Source organism: Lissotriton helveticus, chromosome 2_1, assembly GCF_964261635.1.
Source record: "Lissotriton helveticus chromosome 2_1, aLisHel1.1, whole genome shotgun sequence".
NCBI classification, from domain to species: domain Eukaryota; kingdom Metazoa; phylum Chordata; class Amphibia; order Caudata; family Salamandridae; genus Lissotriton; species Lissotriton helveticus.
The window spans coordinates 1334114897-1334130578 of record NC_136059.1 but is presented as its reverse complement, the minus strand read 5'-3'; the positions used below and the strand labels follow the sequence as shown (position 1 = coordinate 1334130578).

Genomic DNA, 15682 nt, shown 5'->3' with positions numbered 1-15682 from the left:
CGTGGCCGAGGAGCGTCTGGGGACATCCAGAACTAATCTGGCCGCGGCATTCTGGACTACCTGCAAGCGCTGCAGCAGGCTCCTGTTTAGCCCCGCGTACAGCGCATTACAGCAGTCCAGTCGTGAGCCGATAAGTGCGACAGCTATTTGCTTTCTGGATTGCTGAGAGAGATATTTCCTAATTCTTCGCAGGGTGTGGATTAGGCCCCAACAGGTGGAGATGGTTCTACTAACCTGTCTGCCCATATCCAGGGCAGGGTCTATCATCACCCCAAGATTCTTAGCAGATGTCGTGGGGGAAGGACACTCTCCTAGCGAGTCAGGCCACCAGCTGGCTGACCAGATGTTCTCTTTCCCTCCAAACACCATCACCTCAGTCTTCTCCCCATTCAGTTTGAGTTAATTCTGGATCATCCACTGACCAACCGCCTCCATGCAAGATCTAAAGTTGGAGGCAGTTGGTACATCTGAATGGGAAAGAGAGACGAGGATTTGGGTGTCATCTGCATAAGAAACTACCTCCATCCCGAAGGTTCTAATTAATCTGGCTAGTGGGGTCACGTAGATGTTAAATAGGGTCGGACTAAGAGCCGACCCTTGCGGGACCCCACACAGCACCGGTCGGGATGGAGATAGGAACTCCCCCAGCTTGACTCTTTGTTCCCTTCCGTCAAGGAAGGAGGTCAGTAGATCTAGAGCTGCGTCCTTCACCCCCACTTCCCTCAGACGAGATGTAAGTACTGAGGGGGAGAGGGTATCAAAGGCCGCAGTTAGATCTAACAGGACCAGGAGGGTGGTCTGGCCCCCATCCACTTTCGTGCGGATCTTATCAAGCACAATAGTGAGGGCCGACTCAGTGCTGTATTCCTCCTGAATCCGTGCTGGGAAAAGTCCAGACAGCCCGAGTCTTCCACGAAGGCAGCGAGATGCTTGTTTAGGTGTGCCTCAAGCATCTTTGCAGGGGCTGGGAGCAGTGAGATCGGACGGAAGTTTTTTAGGACCTCCGGATCAAGGGAGGCCTTCTTTAGCAGGGGTTTCACTACTGCACTCTTCCACTCCGAGGGGAAGACACCGTCTCTCATAGCTAGATTCATGATTTCTAGCAGAGGCGGTAGGAAGGTTTCCCTACACTGCTTAATGATTTTTAGTGGGCAGATGTCTAGGGGGGAGCCAGATTTGGTCTTATTAAGCAAGGTCTCCAGATCTTGTAAGACCAGCGGGGGAAAGGAATCCAGGGTGCTCAGAAGGGAGATATCTGTGGTGGTCATGTTCATCTCAACCCGAGCAGGGGGCCCAATGATAGATGCTCTTTGTTCCTCAAGAGCCAGGTAGATATCCTGTATTTTGGTGTGAAAGAAGGAAGCAATTTTATCACATAGATCTTGCGAGGGTACAACAGGGTCCGGAGTTTGTAGGTTGACTAAGGAGTCAATGATTCTGAAAAGCTCCTTCGGCGAGGAGAGCGGGGTTGTCATGGCCACAAAGTAATCTTGTTTGGCCTGCACAATCTCAGCCTTGTATTTCCTAACCAGGAGTTTGTGAGCTTCCTTGTTCTTGAGGTCCCAGCCTGAGTGCCAGAGCCTCTCCATCCTCCTCACTTCTTGCCTGAGGAGTCTGAGGGATTCAGAAAACCATGGGGCAGATGGTCTTTTCCTGGCTCGGCGGCGGGTCTGTACTGGGGCCAGTTCATTCAAGGCCTCAGTAATAACCTGTTCAAAATGACCAACCGCGGTCTGAACACTGTCCATGCCAGTGGTAGAAAGACTGACAGCCCATGGCGCAAAGGAGTCATTGCTGATATTCCTAAAATTTCTGGCAGTTTCCACTGAGTGTTTCCCTATTTTACTTCCATCCATCCTATGGCATTCCAAAAGGAAAGGGACCGCAAAGTGATCGGACCAAGACAGATACACCGGATCCTTGATGGTCAAACGATGGTCATTAGAGAAAATACCATCTAGTGTGTGGCCCGCACGATGGGTAACCCCGCTAACTCGCTGCGTGAGTCCACAGGACGCCAAGGCCTCAATAAGACATGAAGTATCAGATAAATCATGCCGTTCTAAATGGTAATTAAAATCACCTAAAATGGAAAAAATTTCTCGACCAAAGTAAGGCTCCAAGGACTGGAGGAAATTGTGCGTGAAGTCGGTCCTCGGGCCAGGAGGTCGGTACAGCAGAATTCCATTGAAAAAAGGGCATTGCACTTCCTTTATGGTGAAATAGAAAGCTTGAAAGTTATCCGGAAAGTCGGGTATAGGTACTGTGTGGCATTGCAAGTGGTCTTTGAAGAGGATCGCTATACCCCCTCCCACTCGTCCCTGTCTGTCCAGTCTGGCCAGGCAGTACCCTTCCGGGACCGCATCGACCACATCAGGACCAGATGAATCTTTAGCCCAAGTTTCAGTGATGAACACTAGGGCAGGCTTTCTGTCTAAGACCATCTCCCTAAACATTATCTTGTTTTTGACAAGGGAGCGGGCATTGATCAGAATGTCGTCTACTCCCACTGTCCTGGGTCTACAGACAGCGGGTTGGTCAGAGGAAAGGTGACGGGGAACAGGACTAACAGGCCCACGCGTGTGGTAGCAGCCACATGGTAAAGGGAAATAAAGTTTGTCAGGTTCATAGGAGTGCGAGCACCACAAACTTCTGGGTTTCAGGCGTAGCATCTCCTGGTGAGAATATCTACACGAGGAGGCAAAAGCTTCGTCTAAGTCCAGAGTCCAGCCGCCTAGCGCGTACTCAGCGCGGACGGGCGCAGACGGGCTGGACTCTGGCGTGACTCCGGCGTGGCTGCGACGTCCACGATGCGCGTACACGCTGCGCGTCATATCCAGCTAATTAAGTAGGGCTCTAGCGAGTCCACGTGTCGGCTCCAGCGAATGGCTGAGGAGTGCTTCTTAGACCCACCCAAGATGGCGCCCCAGGTAAACAGAGCGCGGGGACCGGGCCGCCCAAATGGCGGTGAATGCAGCAGATTTTTAAAGTGCAGGAGATGCGGTCCGGGTCTAAGGACACAGGTAGGGGTGACTATGAAATCTAGGCAAATCTAAACTAATTATTAAGACCGAGGTATAAGTGAATAAAATTAAAAAACATAAACGACAAAACGGGGCTTTTTTAAAATTACTACAGGCTTTTCGCTAGTAGCGCTATGTGCGAGGCGATATCCAAACAGGAGTGAAGCTCCCTCCTACCAGCCTTAAGTACACGCTCTAGGTACAGCCTCTAGCCAGTCCACGTGTCGGCTCCAGCGAATGGCTGAGGAGTGCTTCTTAGACCCACCCAAGATGGCGCCCCAGGTAAACAGAGCGCGGGGACCGGGCCGCCCAAATGGCGGTGAATGCAGCAGATTTTTCAAGTGCAGGAGATGCGGTTCGGGTCTAAGGACACAGGTAGGGGTGACTATGAAATCTAGGCAAATCTAAACTAATTATTAAGACCGAGGTATAAGTGAATAAAATTAAAAAACATAAACGACAAAACGGGGCTTTTTTAAAATTACAACAGGCTTCTAGCGAGTAGCGCTATGTGCGAGGCGATATCCAAACAGGAGTGAAGCTCCCTCCTACCCGCCTTAAGTACACGCTCTAGGTACAGCCTCTAGCCAGTCCACGTGTCGGCTCCAGCGAATGGCTGAGGAGTGCTTCTTAGACCCACCCAAGATGGCGCCCCAGGTAAACAGAGCGCGGGGACCGGGCCGCCCAAATGGCGGTGAATGCAGCAGATTTTTAAAGTGCAGGAGATGCGGTCCGGGTCTAAGGACACAGGTAGGGGTGACTATGAAATCTAGGCAAATCTAAACTAATTCATCGTTTCTAGGTTGGGGAGGCCATCTGAGTGAGGTGGAGATCAGGGGCCCAGCTTCACATCAGCAAGACTGATACAGTTGCTAACATACAACACCATCGCCATGTGGTTCTGCTCTTTTTTGAGGTTGCCAGACTAGCCCTACGTAATTAAATCACCTGTTGTGATTTAAAAAAAATATTTTTTAAGTTTGCAGCATTTGTTTCCACTTACACCTTTTATCATGGCTCAGTGGGACCTGTCACGTTCCTAAAGTTTATTCGCTTTGAACATCTGCACAGCTGTCCAGTGTGGCTTTTCACTCTCAAGACATTCTTCCATATCGCCATAACAACAGCATGTGAGTGAGATTCGAGCCCTCTCTGTCAACCCGCCATATACGACATTCTTTCTGGGCAATCTGATGTTGAGGATGCTGGCTTCTTTTCTTCCAGAAATAGTCACTCCTTTTCATGCCGGACAAAACATCAACTCTCCGGCATTCTTTACTACACCTCACCCCTAAAAGGAGGAAGAGAGACTTCATTTCCTGGATCCTAAAAAAGTCCTTAGCATTTATATTGATCGTAGCAAGGATCAGTGTGTGGGCGATCAGCTCTTTGTTTAGATTTGCTAGAGTGAAGAAGGGCAATACAGTTCAGATAAGGAGTGGCTCTTGGTGTATCGTTCTGTGCATTAGGATCTGCTATGTACTTTATAAGAAGCAGCCATCATAAAGTTTGTGGGCTTCTTCCGCCACAGCCAAAATTGCAACTACTGCATTGGTACATGGAATGCCTGTTCCGGACATCTGTCAGGCTGCTATGTGGACGTCACTTCCTATGTTCACAAAGCACTACTATTTGGACATTGAGGTCCAAAGAGATGGGCAGTTTACCCGTGCGGTCCTGTAAGACTTTTTAGTCTAAGTCAGTTCACAGACCCACCATCTGAGACATACTTCTTTGCTATCTATTCAAAAGGTGAGGAATCTGCGGTTTGAAGTATCCATCGGAAGGACAAGTTACTTACTTTTGGTAATGCTCTTTCTGGTGGATACTTCATCTAACCGCAGATTCCTCACTGACCCTCCAATCCTCCTCGTTCATTGAACTGGGCTCTTTATCCATCTAATAAGGTCCCAAGTCTAGAGGAATGCACACAGGTCAAAGCCAATCAGCTGTTGGTCAGCCCAGAAAGCAACTGGCATTTTTATGCATGTGTAGCGCTTATATGGAGCCCTGCATGTCACTTCTGGAAGGGAACGATGGTGCAGTGCAGCTGCATGTCGCCACCTCTTAATGTACAGGAGTACTGCTGAAATGTTTACAGATCCAGTCTGATGCCTCGGAACATTCAAAGGGAGAGGAATCTGTGGTTAAGTGGACATCCACCAGAAAGAGCTTTAATGAAGTGAAGGATTTTCTTGTACTTGACTTTCTCATCTGAGGTGATTCATGGGTCTAATTTAGTGGTCTCTCTGTCTCTTTCTCTCTAGGGTCTTTAAGCCTTTTCAGAATATCTATGGGCTAGAGGTGCCCTAAGATGCCTAATACCAGGGGCCATCAACCAGTTTTGCAAGGGTCATTTTGTCTAAGGCACCAAGATGGGGTCAGACAGTGGGTTTTCTTCTAACCACTTTTGGATGTTTTCGGTGCATCTAGTGACTTGGTGTAATCTAAAAGGACTACGTAGGGTTTATTTAAAAAACTGCATGCTTTTTCAGTGATTTGTACAATGGGCATTGTTTGGGAATTCTGATCTCAATGGTATTTCTGAGAATTTTAGTTTTTTACTATTGTTTTCAAATCAAATTAAATCAAACTTTATTCAGTTTTTTTCAGCTAAAACCATAAAAGTCATACAAACAAAAATAAAATTCAACAAATGTACAGCATAACCAAACAATGTGGCCAGTGTGATCTAATTACAGTTTAAAAATAAATCCCACTATCAAAGTTAATCACAGCTTGACCTAAGTCTGATGGTGGCCCTTAAAAAGCTGAGCTTATACAGTACGTTATCGTTTAAAAGAAGTTGTAAAAAGATAAAAGCAGGTCTCACCCTCCTAAAACAAGCCTTTTTAAGAATAGGAATGATAAAAGACTTTCTAGGAACCTCATAAAAACTACAAAACATTCAAATTTGCATCATGTCCTGAGGAGACTGGTGGTCGCAGCCACAGGGCAAGAGACACTGACCTCTGTGAGCGCCACGGGGTTGGGCCAGGAGGTAGTGAAAGAAGTTGAGCCTAAATCTGGTCAGTAGGAAGCAATTATGGTTTCTTTTGATCCCTAAAAGATATCGTTCAGTGGTTGCCACAATTTTTAATCCAATGTACCTGCGCACACTGGGCTTGCTCAGCTCTGTTGATTCTCTATCACAACGACGCCTTGTAAGAAAACACTCTTTTATGCAAGTAAAACCCTCTTACATATACCATCTTGGTTGTCGAATAGATTCACTCTTCTCAGGCTGTGGAGGCTCTCTCTTACATACTTTATCTAATGGATGCGATTAACATGGTCAAGGGAAAGAACATCATTTAGAATGTCCTTACCAAGGACATTTTCTTTCTTGGCCCAAATCTTTAACCACAGTGCTAATGGTCGAAACACCAGTTCGCCTGAGAGAAAAGCCATCCTAGCTCTTGGTGCACAACATAGGATAGGACACTCTCTAGTAATGAGAGTACCCATCTCAGGAAAGTGTTTTCTGCGTCTTGCAGAACCTCCCGCCTAGTGTGGCCCCATATCTCGCTACCATAACTAACCTTTGTGATACATTGGCTCTGTAAATCTTCAAGAGGGCCCCTATCAGTTTCTCCCTCACTCTAGAAACAAAGTGAAAAACAGCTGTGGTCGCTCTGACCAGATCCCCCTTCTTGCGGGTAATCAAGGGGGACCAACTCAGAGCATCGTCAAACACTACTCCCAGGTAAGAAAAGACATTTGTCATCGGGATTGACAAGTTTCCCATCTTAAAAATAAACTGCTTTGCTATACGAGGTCCCACCTGCATGACAAATGATTTGCTGTGATTAACCAGCAGATCCAGTTCCTCCATGAAGTGGACGAAAGGGTTCAACAGAAGTTGTAGCCTTGCCCACCTGTGGGCAGTTAGCTCTTGCCTACAGGAGGGCCTTCTCCAAAGAGCTAATATATACTATTGTTTTCATTTGGGGTTTGGTTACCACTAGACGTTCCACAAGAGTCTGTGAGCCTTATTGTGCCAGATAGTTCATGTGGTCTTGTTTAGAGTGGTTCATACCATTGTTTATCTTGAGCACAAGTATCTTGAGTCTTTTCTCTAAGCCTTCACCTTGAGGTGTCTGGTTTTTCTTCTAAGACTGGCTGTGCCTAAGCACACTCCATACCCTGCATGAAGATCTGGTGAGATAACTGTCCTGGACTTTACTGTAGGTGTTTCCTCACCCTTAGCTCTAAGTCCACTGAATTTTCCCTGTGGTTTACTACTAGGGCTGTCTGTATGTTGAGTTTATGTGTGTGCAGACTACCTTGTCCTTCCTTCAGGGTCACCTGTTGAGCTTTTGCTCTGAATGACCTACCCAGAGGTCATGTTTAGAATGCATGTTGGTTTGTATGTGACTTCATCATAGAGGGTGGTGCAGTGGTTGTGTCTTGCAGCGTATTCATGAAGACAGTTGGCATCCAGTGTTTATAGGGGTGTTGTACCGCCTTTCAGTAGGTGGTGTTTTCATACCTTCTATTTCCATTCTTTTGCTTGCCATTGGCCTCTTTGGCTTAGCAGTTGCAGTTTCTTCTATGTACTTGCTTGTGGGCTCCTTTTTTCACCCAGAGATGCAACTTCTTACCTGTGAGGCCATCTCTGGGCTTCTGTGAAATGCTCCTGCACTTTCTGGCTGTCACAAGCTCACTGTTGGGTCTCTTACATGACTGGTGTGTTTAGATTGCATACCGGGGTCTGGTGGGTGGAGCTTTCTTCCACATGACAGCAGGACACGTTTTTTGGATTGCTTATCCTAGATATCAGCCTTCCAAATGCTTCTTCCTAGTTCCTCTATCTCTGGGCTTTAATAGTTTTCAAAATGGTTGCCTCACTAGTCCTTGTCCTTTTTGAACAAATATGTCTTTCTGAATTAAGTGACTTTTTGTCTTTATCCCTTTGACCCAGCGGCTATATGGTATATACATAGGCTGGGGAGGGAGGTTGCATGGGTCTCCTTACCTTTGATTCTTTTTTTTTTAAAACCTTTATTGAAACTTGCAAAGTATTACATGCGCAGGCCCACAACCACAGGGGCCGGCCGCAAGCGTATCAAATGAATCAGGATGTAGAAACAAGAACACGACAGAAAAAAGCAATATCATAGATACGTCATGTGTGAGTGCGCACTGCAAAGCATAAGGATATATGAGGTTTTCGGTTTTTTAAAGTTATGTAGAGTAGGAACAGCTGCAGGAGCAATGGCGTCACACCACATAATAAAATAAGAAGAGGTAAGGGGGGGACGTACCCCGCAGAGCAAACAGAATCAGTTGATGAACCACACAGTTGTCAAAACAATACAGTCGCCGAGGCGGACCTAGAGCAAAAACAATACGACAGCAAGCAATAAAGCAGAGCACCATTCTGAAAACTCGCCCCCCAGTATCCTAAAGGCATAGTTGAGTGTAGAAGCCTTATAAGAAAAGGAAAAAGGGAAAGAAAGACAGCCAACCCTACTAAAGAGGTAAAGAACCCTCCCAGAGACAGACGGAAAAAGAAGAAAGGGACCATAGAACAAAACAAACTAAAATAACAAACCCCCCCCACACCCGCCACCCTACACCACTGTAATGGCTACGGCCTACCCCACTAACAGCGTGCCTGTCGCCCAGGAACTGCCCCAAAGGAGAGGGAAAGAAAAGAGAAAGCGGAGGAGGAGAAAGCAGACACACTCCCGGACTCCCATGCCCACCGCCAACAGCAACCACCCGGAGACACAATAAAACCAATATTCAGCAATTATACAAACCAGTCACGGTAGGATAAATAACAGCCACCCAATTCCCATCACAATATAGGCACAACCCCGGCATTAAGAAAAGCTATTATATCGGAACCCAGCGATAAAGTTCAGCCCTGGCCAGTACGGTCCGTCCTAAGAGTCTTTGCCACTCGAGCCGCCATTTTGATGGAAAAGGCAAAGCGTCCATAAAAGTTCTTTGCAGCATAAGAGGATCGAAAACAGGATAAAAGTACATGGCTCGAACTAGGAAAGATGTCCAAGAACAGCGAGCATCCGAAACCATCAGCAAGTAACTCGTGGCCACGTGGTAGTTTGTCCATAGAAGTGATGGGTGGCAGCAGGGTCAGGCAAAAGACACTAGTGAGAAGCACGGGCTGGCTAGCCGGCAATAGGGGCCCGTCGAGAATCATAAAGTCCGGGCGATGCACAGGGACCCCGACCTCTGAGATGCCATGCATCGCTGGTACCATCTCCAGCTGGAGACCAAACGAGGTGTCGTCTTCAGGTTCCAGGATATCGTCCACTTTCACCATCAGTGCCCGGAACACAGCGACTGTGTGCGAATGGAGCGCCCCAATGGCGGCCACAACGGCCCGTAGTGATGGAGTGCCCTCCGTCCGCTCCATCTCCTCTCGGTAGGTGACAGAGCCGGGTTCGGACCCCGGAGGCCGGCTGCTCCGGAGTCACAGGCCACGTAAATCTGATCACAAATAATGGGCGCTCCTCGTCTTATAGAACACACCTTCGCCGTCAGGGAGGACCCAGCCCGTCGACCCCCACGGGGCAGAAAGGGCTCCGGGCGCCGGGCCTCCACCACAGCAGCCTGCGTGGCACGCTGGCGTGTCCCGGGTGTGGATCGTTCAAAGGATCGTCAGAAAAATCAACAATTCAGGCACTCTTCGGGAGACCGGGCTCAGTCCAGGTCTCACGGCCGATGTTGTTCAACTCAGACTCGGGTAGTCTAGAAATCGAGGCCCCGGCTTCAACACGATGTTAGGCCGAGAATAGAAACACGGCGTATCTTCGTCAGCCGATTAGGTAGAAATCTCGGGATTGCACCTCTGGAAGCAGTAGACCTTCAGAGACAAGAAAATCAGGTGTACAGACAGGATGAAAGACAGGATAATCGAGCTGTTGGCGGAGGTCGACGGAGCCGGGAGCTTATGCGGCCATCTTGATTCGTAGCGTAGCTCCTCCTTTTACCTTTGATTCTTAATCGTTCCCTATTACCACCTTTGGTGTGATAAGAGATTTATTTTTATTAGCCCTTGGTTCCCCGACAAAAGACATGCTAGTTGTGCCTGGTTCTTGTATGTGTCTGTTGAGAACTGGTTCCTTAGGAAATGTTTGAGTTCTTGACTTAAGCCATCTCCTGCCAGCTTACAACAGGTTTTTTTTATGAGCAACTAGCTTGTTTTGCAAGATTGTTTCTCCAGCTCTGTCGTTGCATGTAAATGGGGCAAAGGCACCACCTTAACAGTTGCACCCGGGACTGGTTGGAAGTTTTAGGGCCTGGTGGCTGGGCATATTTTTCTAAATGTGTTTCTAGAGACTACTTCTGCCTGGTGTTTTTACTATTGGTGGTGAGGTGGAGATTTTCCTGTGTGTGCCTCAAAACAACATCACAAAAAATTCACAAAGGCAGTTCTTGGAGGATTCACCAGGACTGTGAGGCAACATCTCATAGCTGTTTGCTGAAGATAAAAAGTTATGAAGAATAAAGAGAAAACACAAATAGCATAAGATGGGAACATGCTTCTTTCCTATGTAAGTACGGGAAGGGTAGTGCCACACATGACATATCTCACTTTATTTGATGTTGCTTTGTGATAGAAAAGCATCACCTTTCTCGTTGAGTTTTCTCTCTCCTCCTCTGGAAAATACTAATCTCTAGTGACTCCTGCTGACAATTACATTTCTTTGTGACCTCAAGTAAAGGTTCCTCATGATTGCAGGCTGACATGGCAGTCATAGAAGGGCAGTAATGTTATATTCTCCAAGAATGGATCTTTACTACATTCATATGCTCGAATCATTTGCCGCCATGGGGCTCGGAATCCCCCCGTGCATTTAAAAGAGCATTACATGTGAAAGATGCAGTACTTCGTTTTTGTGAGCAGCAAAGACCCAAATAACTGCATCAAGGCACATATGCCCTTGAGGTTTTTAGTAACTGCACTCCTCAATCAGCTTTCCATTTTGTGGTTTTTAGGTGAGTCAGAAAATATACTTATGTTTTACTTGTCTCTCTCTCTCTTCTCAGGGGTGATCGGTACGATGCTTTGAGAGCCTGCATTGGAGAGTCATTGTGTCAAAAGCTTTATAATTTAAATGTTTTCATGGTAAGTAAGGCCAGTAGTAACTGAAAAAGAAGTTATCTGATTCTGTGAAGATTTGTATAGTTGAATACTGGTAATGCCTCTAGATTTCAAAATTGTCCTTATTCTGTCTCATAGCATACTTTAAGAAAATATAGAGAGCATGCATTTTTTACTGGATCTTAATTTTAGGTGATGTTCTGGGATAACGGATGGACTAACAGATTGTTGCTTGAATAGACAAAACCTCTAAATTTATGTATCTATAAGATATCTTTCCCTGAGCAACCATGAATGGAACAAGTTTCAAAGATTATGAAAAATAACAAGTCCTTTTCTAAAATCCTATTGTAGCACAGAGGTGTGTCATGTGTTAGTATTTGTGCCAACAGTATTTCTTCTCCCTCAATATCTGAAAACTCATTATTAACAAGAGTCAGCTAGTACTGTGAACTGAAGTTGGGTGCTTTGTGAACAGCTACTTGTTATTCACCTTACAGAACTTGCCTCACTCGTTTGGGATTGGTCAATGGTGATATAACCCTGCAAATGGGTACAGAATGAAACATTTCCCTAGCAGCCCATACTAAAAGTAAGATTTGCTGAAAGCAGAATAGAAGCATTGGATTAGGGACAGGCTGGGAGAAGCCATAAACGGGTCTGTGATGGAGTGTCATTAAAACTGAGGATTAGCTAATACAATATTGATGTGGGGAAGGTGAGGAGGAGAACCAAAACAGTAGGCAAATCCCTCTACCTGACTTTGAGAAGGTAGACAAAATATATCATGTGGACTTGCATTGTTTATATGTGCATTAAGGGTAAACTGGACATGAAATAGCATGCAAAAGGACTTCTGGTCCCTTGACATTTGTTGTTCTTCTGGTTCCAACCAGACAACAGTCTGCATTTTCTCCACTATTGGATATTTCATAGAGGCACATGCTTGAATTGTTCCTCGTTGTCAAAGGTGGAGTCTTTGGCAATTTTAGTTCCAGTAGATTTTATTGTCAATTGAGTAAATATAATGAACAACATTAAGGCAGGCATAACCACTTGACCTCACCCACACCCGGTAATTTGATATGCAGCAATTAGCAGTATTAATATGCCTTCAGACAAACAGTAGTGATTTTATATAGAAGTGCATTCACCTCATTGTAAACATCAAGACTTCAATCAATGTGTTGAACATCCTCATACTCCACTCCCTCTAGACGTCTTCATATGTCCGATTCCTATCATACTGTTCGAGGCATGTGGGCTGCTGAATTCATATCTATAGCATAGATCGCCGCCTAGTGTTGGGTCCGGATGATTGCACATTGTTGTCCTGGAAGAGTCTTCGAAGTATCACGAGATAGGTGGCTCCTCCCCTGGACTACAGTGTGCATGGGCATCGACTCCATCCTCAGATTGTTTTTTCCCGCCATTGGGTTCGGATGTAATTTCGTTATCTCCAGTTCGGAATCAACATAAACTTTTTCGAGGCCCGAAGGCCTTTTTCGAACCGTCGGTATTGTTTGCGTTCGGTGCCCAGTTCTGTTCCGACTCAGTTCCCGAGTTGGACATCCAGGGAGTCGCGTGACTCTTCGGTGATCGAGGCCCAGTCGACGCAGCAAGACCTTCGACGACACAACATGGAACGGAGCCCGTTCAAGAAGTGTCCCGTGTGTGGATCGAAGTATCCCCACATCGACGTCCACTCGGTGTGCAACAAGTGCCTGTCGCCGGACCACGATGAAGCCAGCTGTATGGCTTGTTCCAGGTTTCGTTCGAAGAAGACGATTCGGCTTCGGCGCGTGGCGCGCCTCTAGGCCCGGCAGTCGGCCCCGGCACCGGTGGACATCTTCGACAACGAAGAAGCAGACGAACAGGAAGTTCAGATGCAGATTTCACCTCCAGCGGAGGATATCGACTACAACTATGGAGCGGATGTCGAAGGCCAAGAAGTAGAAGAAGTCGTCGACGAGGTAGGAGACGACAATGAGGCCTATGGGGCCATGGAAGATAGCTCAGAGGAAGCGCTATGCCCCGTTCGAACAATTACCAAGGCTCAGGTCGAGGGATCGCCACACGGCCTTACCCAAGACCTTATACCAGGATCCAAGGCCCCGCCTCCAGGCCCGGCTACGGACACTTCGGCGGAGCCGCCATTGTCGAAACCGAAAGTGAAACCATTGGTGTCGACAAAAACAAAAGTGGTTGAGACGCCATCGAAACCGAAGACGTCTGCTCCTCCGTCGACACCCTCGTCTTCCGAGGTGTCGGGGCAACCCAAGCCGAAGAAAACCATCGACCCGGTCAACCCTGGCAAAGGCGTCGAGCCGAAGATGGTCAAGGGCGTCGAGCCGAAGTCTAAGAAGGGCGTCAAGCCAGAGTCAAGCAAGGGCGTCGAGCCAAAGTCCAAAAAGGGCGTCGAGACGAAGTCTAGCAAGGGCGTCGAGCCGAAGACTGGGGCACCAAAACCAGTGATCCAGGCCGCCGACCCGAAACAACCGGCGTCGACGTCTGCTGCCACGGAAGGAGGGCGTAGCGCCCCTAAGAAGGATGCTCCTACGCCTCGGCCGGAAAAGTCCAAGTCATCGACGCTCGAGTCTTCACAAGTTGGTGGACCGAGATCGTCTGTCGGGTCGACGAAACCGTCCGCTTCCTTTACGAAGCAGGTCTCGGACTCCCTGAAACGCATCAGGGACAAGGCTTCGGCGGAGGAACCGAAGACACCTTCCACCCCGAAGCAATCAGTCCCAGCGCCAAAGTCGTCGACGCCAATCCTCTTCACGTTGCCGCCGAAAGTGGCACCGAAGGCCTTTGCACCACGATCGGTGCCCGAAGCACACTTGCGGGGTCGAAGCCAACTCACCCGGCTGGGAGCTTGAAGCATCGACCACCCTTGGTGGAGGAGCAGTCGGAGCATTTCATCGATGCCGACACCGGGAAGCTTACGCTTTACAAAAGAAAGATCACGGCAACGCAGCCTTTGGAGCCATAAACAATTCCTCTAAAGCGCAAAAAGCCTGCTTCAGGTCACCAGTCTTGGTCGAGCCAATGGTTCCTCAGACTACAAGAATTGCAACACCCTCACCCACTTATTCGGATGTAGAGGATGCTGGAGAAGAGGACGAGGAATACAATTTTCCGGCCAACACAGAGCCTGATGAACAACAGGACTCATGGGCAGTGGCAGGAGACCAAGGGGATCAGCAAACAACCCTTGACCCTCAGGTGTACAGCGTCAAGACCTCTCCCGCTGAGGATTCTGCGGCATTTAATGCCTTAATTGAGAGGGCGGCTAAGAACCACGACGTTCAGCTGCATGCTGACCCTGTTGAGGTGGACTTCCTCTTTGACACTTTTTCAACAGCTGAAAAGACTGTAAAGACTCTCCCAATGCTAAAGGGGGTCCTCAAACATGCTGCGGAGATTTTTAAGGAACCCACGCGATCAAGGGTAGTCAACCCTAGAATTGAAAAAAAATACAGACCGGCACCTGGCGATCCTACCTACACCAAGGGCCAGTTGCCATTGGACTCTCTAGTCGTTTCTAATGCCCGCAAAAGGGCGAATTCACAAACAACTGGTGAAGCTCCTCCCCCGGACAAAGAATCCAAGGTGCTGGAGGCATCAGGAAAGAGAGTAGCAGCTCAGGCGGCCAATATCTGGCGTATCTCTAACACGCAGGCACTCTTGGCTAGATACGACAGGGCACACTATGACACACTAGAGACCCTGTTGCAACATCTACCAGACCAATATAAAGAGGCAGCGGAGATGCTTATCCAGGAGGGGAAACTCATCTCCAACGCTTCCATTAAGTGTGCCCTAGACGTTGCGGACACTGCAGCCAGGGCAATTAACACCAGTGTGATGTTGAGACGTCCGGCATGGCTCAGGATCTCCGGGTTTAAGCCGGAGATACAAACTACCATCCTCAACCAGCCGGTAAACCCTGACAGATTATTTGGTCCTGAGGTGGATACCACCCTGGAAAAAATAAAGAAGGATACCGAGACTGCTAAGTCCATGGGAGCTCTCCAGTCGCAACAGTTTAGAGGGAGCACTTTTCGTCGCTCAGGCAACAGGGGTGTTTCCAGAGGCCAGATGTCCCAACAAACGCAATTCACTAAAGGTGGGGCGCAATCCTCTTACACCAAGCAGGGTAGAGGAGGATACCGGGGCAACAGCACCAAGGGCAGAGGCAGGGGCAACAACAACTCCCGTTCCTCCGCCACCAACAAACAGTGACGCCCTGTCACTGCCCCCCGACCATTCCACACCTGTCGGGGGAGACTCCAGCGGTTCCTGCCAGTCTGGAAATCCATCACCACAGACAGGTGGGTCAGGAAGCTTATCCAATTCGGTTATTGTTTGGAGCTCACATCCACTCCACCCAACATACCACCAAAACATCGTCCTATGTCCGCAGAGCATTTGCACTTATTGCAGCAGGAGGTTCTTGTCATGCTGCAAAAAGGCGCAATAGAGCTCGTGCCAGTGGAGGAAGAAGGCACAGGAGTGTACTCCCTGTACTTCTTAATCCCAAAGAAGGACAGGTCCCTCAGACCCATTCTGGACCTCA

General features: G+C 48.0%; 1 protein-coding gene across 4 annotated transcripts in view; it reads left to right on the top strand.

The window, feature by feature from the left end:
• The window catches only part of UBA6 (ubiquitin like modifier activating enzyme 6), a 1111768-nt gene that overhangs the window by 445007 nt on the left and 651079 nt on the right, over positions 1-15682 (top strand). For all 4 annotated transcript variants that reach the window (XM_078676253.1, XM_078676254.1, XM_078676252.1 and 1 more), the window contains exon 16: positions 11049-11127. In XM_078676253.1, the coding sequence (XP_078532379.1) occupies positions 11049-11127 (79 nt within the window). The remainder of the gene's footprint in view (positions 1-11048; positions 11128-15682) is intronic.